The sequence below is a fragment of the Geotrypetes seraphini genome, chromosome 7, assembly GCF_902459505.1.
Source record: "Geotrypetes seraphini chromosome 7, aGeoSer1.1, whole genome shotgun sequence".
Lineage (NCBI taxonomy): Eukaryota > Metazoa > Chordata > Amphibia > Gymnophiona > Dermophiidae > Geotrypetes > Geotrypetes seraphini.
In genome coordinates this window covers 107,180,346-107,193,726 of record NC_047090.1, presented here as the reverse complement: position 1 = coordinate 107,193,726, position 13,381 = coordinate 107,180,346, and the positions used below count along the sequence as shown (strand labels likewise).

General features: G+C 44.0%; 1 protein-coding gene across 4 annotated transcripts in view; it reads right to left on the bottom strand.

The window, feature by feature from the left end:
- The window catches only part of PLEKHD1 (pleckstrin homology and coiled-coil domain containing D1), a 110,925-nt gene that overhangs the window by 42,932 nt on the left and 54,612 nt on the right, over window positions 1-13,381 (bottom strand). For all 4 annotated transcript variants that reach the window (XM_033952356.1, XM_033952358.1, XM_033952357.1 and 1 more), the window contains exon 5: window positions 520-611. In XM_033952356.1, the coding sequence (XP_033808247.1) occupies window positions 520-611 (92 nt within the window). The remainder of the gene's footprint in view (window positions 1-519; window positions 612-13,381) is intronic.

Sequence of the window (13,381 nt, the reverse complement as noted above, 5' to 3'; positions counted from 1 at the left end):
ATTCTTCCTATGCATTTGCTTTTTTCAACCTTTAGCATTCGTATTAGAGAACACTAATTATACTCAAGTAAGTGTGTAGCTGTGATATGCTGGGGTGATACCTGTGAGAAAAGCCATGTTTATTTATTTATTCAATTTTCTATTCCCAAGGGAGCTCAGAATGGTTTACATTAATTTATTCAGGTACTCAAGCATTTTCCCAGTCTGTCCCGATGGGCTCACAATCTGTCTAATGTACCTGGGGCAATGGGGGGGGGGGGATTACGTGACTTGCCCAGGGTTACAAAGAGCATCAAGGGTTTGAACCCACATCTTCAGGGTGGTGAGGCTGTAGCTTTAACCACTGCGCCACACTCTCCCCCGAGTGTGCAATGTAGACCAAAAAATGTGTTAAGATGGAAGGAGGAGGAGGGTATAACTGTTGACTGATTTAATGTATTTATCCAGGTAACCTATCCCAAAGTAAGAGACTGTTATTAGCTCCTCAAAATCTATACCACAAAGCAGAGCTCATCGAACCTAAATATTCCTGTTTCTCTTTGGCAAGCTGGAGGCCCTGGGCTTCTAGACTTTCAATCATTGCTTCTCCCAGCTGGGCATTCTGCCATGTCCTGAAAAAGAGAGAGAAGTAGGTCAGAAGGAAGATCGCCATGAAGCTGGATCTCAACTTTTTCTGTACATAACAGTGGGAAGTGCAGGAGGGTCACCACTTTCTCACTATCTCCCAGTCTTCCAAACTTGCTTTAGTTGTTTAATCCCTTCTGCACAGCTCTTGGACCTGCATATTGGAGGCAGTAAACCACATGGTTGGGAATCTTCAGTCACTTGGCACTGCCTCAAAAATGCTAATCACAGTTTCTGCCCTCTTTTCACAGATGTTCACTTTTGACCTTTTCCTACTATCAGTACCATGAATGATAGTTTTGTGGACCATACTTGCATCATGTAATGTCATTGCTGAAGATAATGGACAAGAGTCTCTTGTGTTTATGTCATTGTGTACATTGTGAACGAAATACTATTTTTATCTTTCCTGCTTACAACAACTGTCTCAATCATTGCATTATTTAAGAGATGAAGCAAGTATATATTTTTTAAATCTATTCACCTACTGCATTGACTTTGCAAACCCAAATCCCATTATCTTCCTCGTCCTTCACACATCATGACCAGCGCAATAGATGAACTACAGACCAATCACTATGGCTCAATGTTAACAGTGACAAAGAAGGTAAAAAAGATAATGTTGTAAGCAGATTTTTTTTTTGGGCTAGTACAGTCACGCTGCAATGCAGATAACAGATCAAGTCTGCCTTGCTCTTCCAATGTGTCATGAATCAAAAGTAGATCCAGAATTTTGGACTAGAGCAAAGGAAGTATTGGACCTGGGTTAAGTTAAGTGCCAGATGCCTGGTTGCTAATGTTTTCTTTAATAATTTATTAGATGTAATAGATTTTCTAGAAATGCAATGAACCGCAGTAAACCTTTGATTGTAGGAGGGGAGGATGAGGCCATCCCTTTTCAACTGAGAGTGACACTAAGACAGCCAAGTAGTTGAAAAACATTTTTTTCTGCAAAAGAATGCATCCTGTCTGATGTCTGATGAGTATCTGACAAGTTTCTCAAAGAAGCACAGTAAATGTTGGCAGATAAAGACTATCATAGGCCATCCAGTTTGCCCAGAAAGGCAGGTATGGTGTACTTGTAACTCTATTCAGGTTACACCTCCCCCACCCCACCTCCCTTAGGGTTGTAATTGATGCCTTGTGCAGTCTACCCCTTCTATGGCTCTTTTTTTTTTTTTTGGTAGTCTTTAAAGCGTGATCTGTACTGGAACTGGTGCTGTTTAACATATTTATAAATGATCTGGAAATTGGAATGACAAATGAAGTGATTAAATTTGCAGATGACACTAAACTGTTCAAAATTGTTAAAATGCATGCAGACTGAAAAATTGCAGGCAGACTTTAGGAAATTGGAAGACTGGACATCCAAATGGCAGATGAAATTTAATGTGGACAAATGCAAAGTGATGCACATTGGGAAGAATATCCAAATCATAGGTACCAGATGCTAGGGTCCACCTTAGAGGTCAGCACCCAAGAAAAAAAAAAGATAGCATGCTGAAACCTTCTGCCCAGTGTGCAGTGGCAGCCAAAAGAGCAAACAGGATGCTAGGAATAATTAGGAAAGGGACAGTAAGTAAGACCAAAAATATTATAATGCCTCTGTATTGCTCCATGGTGCAACTTCACCTTGAGTAAGCATTCAATTCCGGTCGCCATATCTCAAAAAAGATATAGCGGTTCAAAGAAGAGCAACCAGAAGGATAAAGGGGATTGAGTTTCTCTCTTATGAGGAAAAGCTAAAAAGGTTAGGGCTCTTCAGCCTGGAAAAGAGATAGCTGAGGGGATATATGACTGAGGTCTACAAATACCTGGGTGGTGTAGAAGAGGTATAAGTGAATCAATGTTTTAATCTTTCAAAAATTACAAAGACTAGGGGACACTCGATGAAGTTACATAGAAATACCCTTAAAACATATAGGAGGAAATATTACCCTGCACCATGTAGGAGCTCACACTGTTTGCTCAGCTGTTCTCTAACACTGCTGATTCCAGATGTTATCCATCAGGTTTCTTTGTATGTGATACACATTAGGACCCCTGAGGAAGGAGTGTCGGGTCCTGGTTTGGATACAAACTGTTTCATGACTATATTTATATTCATATATATGATTGTTAATTAAAGACTTGGCGTCCTATATACACCATTAGTGCAGTTTTTGCTTTTGTTTTTCGATTCAATATTTCACTGCAGTTCTGTTGGATTTTTTGCTTGTTGCTTTTAATACATTTTCCACCGTGTAACCTCATTTCATGTCCTCTAGTTCTATAGTCTCTCAGTTTCTGGAAAGAGTTGTTTTGTTCCTTATTATCTTTCAAGAATTAAAATATCTGTATTACATCTCCTCTATCTCGCCTGTCCTCCAGGTTATACATTTTCAAGATTTCAAGTCTCTTCCAGTACAGACTCCATATTATTTTGACTGCTTTCATCTGATCAGACTTAAGCCTTTTTACATTCTTGACAATATGACCTCCAAAACTGAACACAATACTCCTAATGCAGTCTCTCTAATGCAGGGATCTCAAAGTTCCTCCTTGAGGGCCGCAATCCAGTCAGGTTTTCAGGATTTCCCCAATGAATTTGTACTGAAAGCAGTGCATGCACATAGATCTCATGCATATTCATTGGGGAAATCCTGAAAACCCGACTGGATTGCGGCCCTCAAGGAGGGACTTTGAGACCCCTGCTCTAATGACTTGTACGGGAGCATTATCACCTCCTTTGTTCTGCTGGTTATGCCCCTCTCTATAAAGCCAAGCATCCTTCTGATCTTGGCCACCACCTTGTCACATTGGCCTAGATTCACTAAGTCCACCGATCGTGTCCCGACCAGTTTGCGACCCCAACCCGATTCACTAACCTTCCTCCCGATCTGATCCTCACCCGATCCGCACATGCAAATGAGAGGAAACGGCATGCAAAGTAGGAAGGGCCTCGATTCACTAAACAAATTCGACTGGGCTGGCTGATCAAAAAAGAAGTGACTGCTGAGGACCAGACGCTCACGTCCTTTCCTGCTCTCTGCCTTATGCAAAAACCCTGCTATCTGTCGCCCTGCCTCTCTGCGAGTCCGTGGTTTAAACCCGCGGGCTTACAGCGGGGCTGCACTACAGCATGTTCTGTTCTGTTCCAGAACACGCCGCAGTGCAGCCCCTCTTTAAACCCACGGGTTAAAACCACTTGCTCACGAATAGTTCTCAATCAAAACCGCGCCTGCCTTTAACATCCAGTGGGATTTTTCTGCCCTATCATAAGAAGTTAAAAGTCTGTAGCCCTCTAGGGTAAAAGCAACACCCCCCCCCACCCCCACCTAGAAAAACACTGTCAAGGAGATAGGATGTCAGAAAAATTGTCTCTGTTAGACATCCTCTGATATCAGCAATTGATTTCTCACTGTATGTAAAGAACAAAAATGCCAAAGCCAGCCAACTTTTTTTTCTGTGTAGAAAGACCAAGATATAACTGGTATTCAATAACTCACTGCCTCTCTCAATTAAAGTTTTCTGCCTTCTTACAGTAAAACTACCGTACAATTTCCTCAAAAGATTTTCACGTATTTGACACCTGACAGTGTCAAAGTAGGTTGCAGAAGAAAATTGATTAAACATCCAGCCTTTTTTTGGTTGGCATAGCAGACATTCTGATCTATATAGCAACAAGCGCATGCGCAGACCATCTACAGTCGCTGTAGGTGTGCAAGGGTGCAGAGGTGTAGGGGTGCAGGTGTGCAGGGTGTAGGTGTGTAGGTGTGCAGGCGTGTGCCTCTGATTGAGTCAATTTACATGCAGACTCATTGTGAATCGGTTGCCCGGCCCGGGATCGGATCGCCCACGGATCGGTAAGGTAAGGTTAGTGAATCTAGGCCATTGTTTTGCCACCTTCAGATCCTCAGATACCAACACCCTAAGCTCTCTTTCCTGGTCTGTGCATATCAGCCTCTTATTTCCTATTGTATAGAGTTCCTTTAGATTTCTGCATCCCAAAATGAAATCCCAGCATTATCACCTAACTGAACCCATTGTACTGCTCCATCTTCCGAGGAAGAAAAGTACAAGTTTTGTGCATAGGATGTATTATTTTTCCCACAGAAAGTGGAAAATAATTTTCAAAGAAGTCTTCAATGGATAAAAGGAGAAGTTAGGTTATTACCTGCTAATTTTCTTTCTGTTAGCCTGTAGACTGGTAAAGTCCTTACGAATGGGTTATATACCTCACTGCTACCAGCAGGTGGAGACTAAGAACAAACGTGTATATCAGGATAGCTTCCCCTCTTGCAATCCAGTCTACCGAATAGCCAAGCAGAACCTAGGAAAGACTTCAACTGAAAACAGTAAAACACACTCCGAACAGGAGTGTAAAAACAACAAACACTGGTAAACAACTGTTGGAACATGTGTAGTACTAAACCCTGGTATAGAAAATATCCCCACAGCTCATCAGCTGAGCCATAGCCGCTGTTCTTAATTCTCCCTAGAAAAATTCTAGAACCCATACAAAAAAAAAATCTGCACGCGAGCAAAACAAAAACCCGCAATCACCGCACATAGACAGATAGGGTGGGGGACTATACCAGTCTACAGACTAACAGAAAGAAAATTAGCAGGTAAGAACCTAATTTCTCCTTCTGTAGCACCTGATAGACTGGTATAGTCCTTACGAATGGGACGTACCAAAGCAGTACCCATTAAGGGTGGGACCCCGAAGGGTCGACACCAGAACATGTTCACCGAATAAGTTTCAAGTTTCAAGTTTATTAGGTTTTTATATACCGCCTATCAAGATTATCTAAGCGGTTTTACAATCAGGTACTCAAGTATGTTTCCTTACCTGTCCCGGTGGGCTCACAATCTATCTAACGTACCTGAGGTTATGGAGGACTGAGTGACTTGCCCAGGGTCACAAGGAGAAGCACGGGGTTTGAACCCACAACCCCAGGGTGCCGAGGCTGTAGCTCCAACCACTGTGCCACACACTCCTCCATCCCGATGCGCTTGAACCTCCACACGGTAGTGTCTGACAGAGGAATGCAGAGAAGACCAAACTGCAGCCTTGCAAATATCCACTGGAGGCACTAGAGAAGACTCAGCCCAAGAAGCTGCCTGACCCCGAGTGGAATGAGAAACTCTGGAACAGACTTTTTCTTCAAAAGATAAGTGGAAGCAATAGTCTCCTTGATCCAACGTGCAATAGTAGCTTTAGAAGCGTTATCCCCCTTAAGAGGACCCGCTAGAAGGACAAAGAGATGATCGGATTTCCTGATCTTATGGGTCCTCTGCACATAAGAGTGAAGGACCCGTCTGACATCCAACTTACGCAACTGTCTCCGCTCGAAAAAGCCCAACCGGCTACCCTTGGTCTGACCATCTCTGCGACGACTGAAGAGATGTGACGTTGACACATGTGGCCATCAGGACCATGAGGGGCTGACTCCAAGACTGAACTATCAACTGAAAGGCCACAGGGCTTAGACACCACTCTCCGGGATCTAGCACGTGACGACTTAGGAAGTCCGCTTGAACATTCTCCACTCCAGCTATGTGGGAGACTAAAATTTCTTGAAGGTGCAACTCTGCCCAGACCATGAACAGAGCCGCCTCCTGTGCCACCAAAGTGCTCCTGGTGCCCCCCTGATGATTGACATAGGCCACCGCCGTGGCATTCTGTTCTTTCTCATTACCGCCCAATCGCTAATATACCTTTACTTACAAAAATGCTAGAATCAATTGTAGCTAGTTAACTTACTGATTACCTGGAAAAATTCTCTTTACTTCAGTCATTTCAACATGGATTCCGTTCCAACTTTAGTACTGAAACTCTATTGATCTCTCTTCTCTCTAAAATTCAACAAATTCATTTTCAAAATAAATACTCTATTCTACTTCAATTTGATTTATCTGCAGCATTCAACATGGTTCATCACAACATTCTGCTTCAGCTGCTTTCAGATATAGGTCTTCACCAAACAGTCTTGGACTAGTTCTCTAAATTTCTCTTGTATCGCTCTTATTCAGTGAATCTTGAAGGTAAGTCATCTGTTTCTTGGCAGCCCTCTTGTTGAGTCCCTCAGGGATCTCCACTTTCCCCAATATTATTTAATCTTTACATGACTACCCTTAATATTTTTAGGTTGTCTACCTGTGAAACTCCACTTACCTATGCAGACGACATTTTCATACTGACAGAGATAGAGCCGGATATCATCGATTTAGAATCTAAAGTCAATCTTTGTATCTTGAAACTCCAATTATGGGACCAGGCCGTTCAGATGAAACTAAACACGTCTAAGATGAAGTTATTGTGGCTAGGCCCAAAATTGGACTATCTGCCTAGCTCTGTGACACTAGCTTCTGGATCCTCCTTGCAGATCGAGTTTTCTGCCAGGATTCTGGGAGTCTTTCTTGACTCCTCACTTTCTTTCAAGGCTCAGATCAATTTTGTGATTAAGAAATGTTTTTTCAATTTGCTTGTGTTGAGGAAGGTTAGACACCTTTTTCATCAACATCACTTCTCCATCCTAGTTCAGTCAATCATTTTGTCATGTAAACCGCTCTGAACTATTCTGGTACTGCGGTATACAAAAATAAAGTTATTATTATTATCTCACCTTGACTATTGTAATGTCTTTTATCTTAGTATTACAAAAACCTGCCTTTCTAGACTGCAATTGGTCCATAACACTGCTGCTAAATTGATTTTCGGGAAGCATAAGTTCGATTATGTGACACCATTGCTTCATAATCTTCATTGGCTCCCTGAGTATTTTAGAGTTCAGTTCAAATATGCTTGTGTCATCTTTAAAATTCTTCATAGCATTTTCACTCCCCTAGTCCTTTTATCTTTGAATCTTTATAGATTCTCTTTTGCAACGGGTGACCAACAACTCAAACTATCCTATCCTTCTAGTAAAGGTATCAAAGGAACTAAGATCTTTGGTCACTCTTTGTTTTTTAAGTTTTCTCAACTCTAGAATAATCTCTCACTCTTTTTAAGAAGTTCCATCTCCTTTTCTTTTTTCGTAAGTCTTTGAAAACTATCCTGTTCACTGAGCATTTTGGTAACTAACTACTTTTCGATTTCCCTTCTCTTAGTCCTTTTTAGCCTAAACTAGTTATTGTACACCAAGACAAGCTTTCCTGGATTGAAGTCTTGGTATACAAAGCCAAGCATTAGATTAGATTAGATTAGATTGTCCGAAAGAACCCTGACTGACTTGCCCATCAGAAAGGACTGGAAGGCTAACAGCGCCAGATGGATAGCTCTGGTCTCCAAGACATTGATCGACCAAGAAGCCTCCTCCATGGACCAGGTGCCCTGAGCTGAGTGACCTAGACACTGAGCTCCCCAACCAAGAAGACTGGCATCTGTGAGCAGCACCGTCCACTGCGGCTGGTCCAGACTCGCCCCTTGAACAAGATGGGAGGTCTGGAACCAACAACGAAGACTGCACCGAGCCAAGCCTGGAAGCGGAACAGGATGATCCAGACTGTGCCTCTGAGGCCACCACCTCCGAAGAAGAGCATACTGAAGAGGATGCATGTGGGCCTGCGACCACCTCACTACATCGAGGGAAGCCGTCATTGACCCCAAGACTTGGAGGAAATCCTGCACCCGAGGACACCGGGACACCATAAGCAGATAATCTGGGATTGCAATTTGCTTACCCAGGCCTCCAGAAGGAAGACTTTCCCCAAGGAGGTGTCGAACAACACTCCTAGATACTCCAGGTGCTGAGATGGAGACAACCAGCTCTTGGAAAGGTTGACTACCCATCCCAGTGACTGCAGAAACTCCACCACCCGAGCCATGACCCTGGTGATCTCCTGGAACGACTTTACTCGAATCAACTAGTCGTCCCCGTAGGGATGAACTAGAATGCCCTCTTTTCCCAAAGCCACTACAATGACCACCATCACCTTGGTGAATGTCTGCAGAGCTGTGGCCAGACCAAAGGGAAGTGCACAGAACTGATAGTGTTGCCCCAAGACTGCAAAGTGCAGGAAGCGATGATGAGAGGCCTGAATAGGAATGTGAAAGTAGGCCAGATCTAGAGAGATCAGAAACTCCCCCAGCTGAACCACTAGAATCACAGACCACAGAGTTTCCATGCAGAAGGAAGGCATGTGAAGAGCCCTGCTGACCCCCTTTAAATCCAGGATGGGCTGAAATGTCCCTTCTTTCTTTGGCACCATTAAGTAAATTGAGTACCAACCTGTGTCCCACTCCTGTGGGTGAACTGGAACCACAGCGTGGCGACTTAACAATCTTTGAAGGGTCTGGCGAAAGGCCTGCTGCTTCCATGCGACCTGCGAGGGAGAAGCAAGAAAATGGTCTGGCAAGGAACGGGCAAACTCCAGAGAATAACAGTCCCGAATCATCTCCAGGACCCACTAATCGGACGTGATGTCTGCCCTCTTCGGATAAAAATCCCTCAGCTGGGCACCCACCGGAACCAAGATGCGCGCTGGTAAGGAGTAATTGGGCAGGACAGATGGCGGGGGCACTACCAGCACCCGGTGGGGCCCACAAAAGGACTGCATGCGCTGGAAGAACCTGCCTCTGGAGAGCCCATGAGACTGGAAAGAGGCAGCCCCTCGACCAGGGCAGAAGTGGCGGAAATCACGCCCATGCCCACGAGCAGCACCACCTCGAGCCAGCGGCCTAGGCCTATTCTCAGGCAAACGAAGCACTTTAGAATCAGTGAGAGTCTGAACTAACTTGTCCAGGTCCTCACCAAACAAGAAAGATCCTTTAAAAGGAAATTTGTCAACTTAGCTTTGGACGCCGAATCCGCTGACCAAGTGCGAAGCCACAAGGTACGGCGAGCTGCCACTGCAAACGCCAATGACTTGGCAGAAGCTCGCAAGAGGTCATACATGGCATCTGAAAGATAAAAGGCACTCAATTCAATCATTGCCACCTCGCACTTGAGCAATTCCCAATCCTCAGATTTACTGTCAAGCATATGCTCGGCCCAGCGAAAACACGCCTGAACCACCAGCAAGTCACACATTGCAAGAGCTGTCACATCAAAACTCTGTTTAAGGAGAGACTCCAACTTATGCTCCTCTGGGTCCTTCAAGGCCTCACCACCCTCATCAGGCACGGTCTGCCTCTTAGAGATGGCCGAGACCACTGCGTCTACCACAGGCGACTTCAGAGTCCCTATCCCCTTTAGGAATGGGAAACAGGTAGGTCATGGAACATGCAAAATGAAAGGGAGCTTCTGGCACCGGCCACTGTGAGAGCATAATGTCCTGATGCATAGGAAAAGAGCGGGAAGCAGAGCGTATCCCTTTAAGCAAGGGGTCCATCGTACATGGGGGCTCCGACACATTGTCCTCAAAGTGAAAAACTGAGGAGACCTGAAGAATTAGCTCATGAGGCTCTTCCCGCTGAAAAATGCGCATCACAGACGCATCTTTGCTGTGGAATCCGACCCCCCATGAGGATCCTGGAAATCTCTCCAAGGGTCCAGGTCCTCATCAATAACATCTTGCTCCTCTGGGCAAAAATCCTCATCCCAAGAAACCCTCGGGCGCTTGGATGTGAGGAGTAGAAGGGGGGCAAAACCACCGATGCCTGGGGCCACACCAGGGAAGACATCAAGGGCAAAAAAAACCCTGAGACCCCTAGAGTGGACATGAAACCTCCAGCCGCCAGCACATAAGCTTTACAAAGTGCTAACATAAATTCAGGGGGAAAACCCCCGGCGGCCCCAAGGGACTCCCTGTCCCAGCAGGGGACCCTGCCATACCTTGTCCCTGTATTTCCAGAACAGAGGGAAGGTCACCTGAGATAACAGAAATTAAGAAGGAGGTTCCTGCCAAAATTGGACCTGAAACTGCCAAAATTGGAGCTCCTGTGGCCTGTCTTGTCTGAAAAGCCTGGGACTTTCCTGATGCTGAGGCACCGCCCAACACGAAAAGGAAATCCCCAGCTGCTCTAGCAGTAAAAGAATCCTTCACGAGGTACATGTGGTGGGGTGCCCTGGCCGCCAGCAACCGCTGCCGACGAGACTCCCCCACCACTCCAGCCTGCACAACGCTTGCATAGACCGGATGCGAGTAACTCGTGTCTGGAGCACAATGAGCTTTCCTCCCCCCCCCTTTAAAATGCTCATTGTGCTGAAAAATGCCCTAGCTGTAATAAAAGTGCCAGTTAAATGAGAAATAAACAATACAAATGGCAGATTTAAAGGGAATTGAGCCCTTTAGACCGGCACACCTCAGAATTTTTTTTTCACTTAGACAGAATAGACTCCATGGCTCTCAAAGCTGGAGGGCTGACCAATCAGGGGGTCAGGCCGCCGGCCAAGGCACCTCTACAAAAATGTGGGGAGGTGGAGGAAGGTGGGGGGAGGGATCCAGCGAGTTTAACAACCCCAAGGTCAGACGGATCCCCAAACAGGACCCCTCCAAGTTCTATCCAGCACAAAAGGGGAACCCAGGAGTCCAAAACAAAATTCCAACAGTACTAGAGGGGAGCCAAATTAGTCTTACTACTTGCTTTAATGGAGCCTGAAGAAGACTGGATTACAAGAGGGGAAGCTATCCTGATAAACAAGTTTGTTCTCAGTCTCCACCTGCTGGTAGCAGTGAGGTATATAACCAATTCGTAAGGACTATACCAGTCTACCAGGTGCTACAGAAGCTCATTTACCTGAAGAAATCTCTTTAAAAATGGTTCCATATTGAGTATGTAAATGCACATTCATGTACCATATTGATATTGATGTATATACACACATGTTGTGGTCACGCTTTTGCTAGAGTTTCCTATCCATTTGTCATTTTTCTCTTTTCTCCTATCTTTTTCACTTTCTCCAATATATCAATCCCCAACATTGATCTTTCCTTTCACCTTTTTTTCATTTATTTTTCTGTCTCTCTGTCCACAAAGATTTAATTCATCTCACTATCTAGTCTTCAATTTCCCTCTTTTTATTGCATCTACTTAAAGCTTTCCATTTTTTCCCCTCACCCTGGCTTTCTCATTCCTCTTATTCCCCAGTCTTGCATCATCTCTATCTTCTCTACCCCTCTCCTTTCAATCAGTACCTCCTCTCTTTATTTCTCCCTCCCCTTCAATCCAGCATACCCCCCTTTCTCTCTCTGAACCTCCTTCCATCCAGTATCCACTTCCATTATGCAGCTCCTTTCTGATAGTCTGGCTCAGTTTGTCTAATGCACACTGTTGTATCTAAGGATACATTCCAGCTGTCAGCCATAAAAGCCTGACTACTGAAAGAACAATTTTTAAAGCCATTTTGGTATGTAAAGCTGTGATTTCTTTGTGAAAACAGGTACTTACCAAACTGCATACCTGCTCATTGAGATTTAGTTTGCATCTTTTCATTGATAGCTCAAGACAAGTTTTGGTCAAGTACAGTAAATATTTCCCTGAAGCAAAGAAGAGCAAATTGACTTTTCAAGGTCAAAATGAGTGTCAGTGAGATGAGTACTATGCTATTCTTCAACTTCAGCCACCTTTCATATTTTCTCTTTTTTGTCCTCTAACATTTAGCATAAATGAAAATATGGGCTTCTCTAAACAAGCAACCTGGTGTTTCCCTTTTCCCCTACCATATGACATTTATCCAGCCTCTCCACCCTGTTCTTTCCACTCTCATGTATTGTGTGTCTTACATGAGCTACTTCATTTCTGTTACAGCATTGATTTCCATCACTGCTAATGTAAAGAAATACTTGTTCATAGTTTCTCTCAGCCTCTTCTTATCCAACTTTATATCATGATGCCCTTGTCCTTGAATTGATTTTTGTATGGAAAATTGCAACTTCTTATATAATAAAGCCTGCCAAACATTTGAATGTATCTGTTATATCCCTCCTTTCCCTTCTGTTCTCCAGTAAGTCCACGAATAGGCTATCTATTACCGACAGCATCATTTTAATAACCCTTCTCCAAATTGTCTCCATCCTCTCAATGTCCCTACAATGGCCTTCAGAATTAGATATACGGCCCAATATGCAAAGCGATTTAAGCCAGTAGGAGCCTCTCCAGCCAGCTTAAGTCACTTCCTGCTGCCTAAGTGGGGCTATTCAGTGGCACTTAATTGGAGAGTGCCATTGAATATCTCCACAGATCACCCAACTAAAAAGTGGGCAGGTCAGCGATGGCACTGTGGATGAGCACACACTAATCTTTAGAGCTTGCTAAATCAGTTAGCGCACCTTAATAAAAGGACCCCTAAATTCAGTAAATGGCACCCAAATCTGGGTGCCAAAAAATGCGCTCTGAGTCGGGCGCCAGTTATAGAATAGCGTATAGTGTTGAGATCCATTCTCAATTTTTAGGCACAAGGATTTACATCAACTGAACCATGTTGAAAATCCCTATACCTTAATTAAGCAAGATCCCATGAATAGCATGTGCATCTTTAGTGAACACCCTTGACCTACCCATACACCTCCTGTGGCCACGCCCCCTTTTTAGGTGCTCGCTAAAGGATTTGCCCACACAACTTTATAGCCTAGCACTTAGTATGATGTGCGCATAAATCCAATATCTTGCCAGTGTTCATAAATGATTGTTAGCATCCCAGTGAAGGAGCATTAAAAGCCTTTCTTTTCAAAGATGCTTTTGAACAATAAATATCTCCTTATTTTGTCACTTCTGTGACAACCACTATTGTCCCTGGTACACTGTTTCTACGTGAGCAGATTGATTCAAATTTTCGAAACCTACTCTCTCGTTTTTCCCTTTGCATGTTTACTTTTAACTTTTATTGTA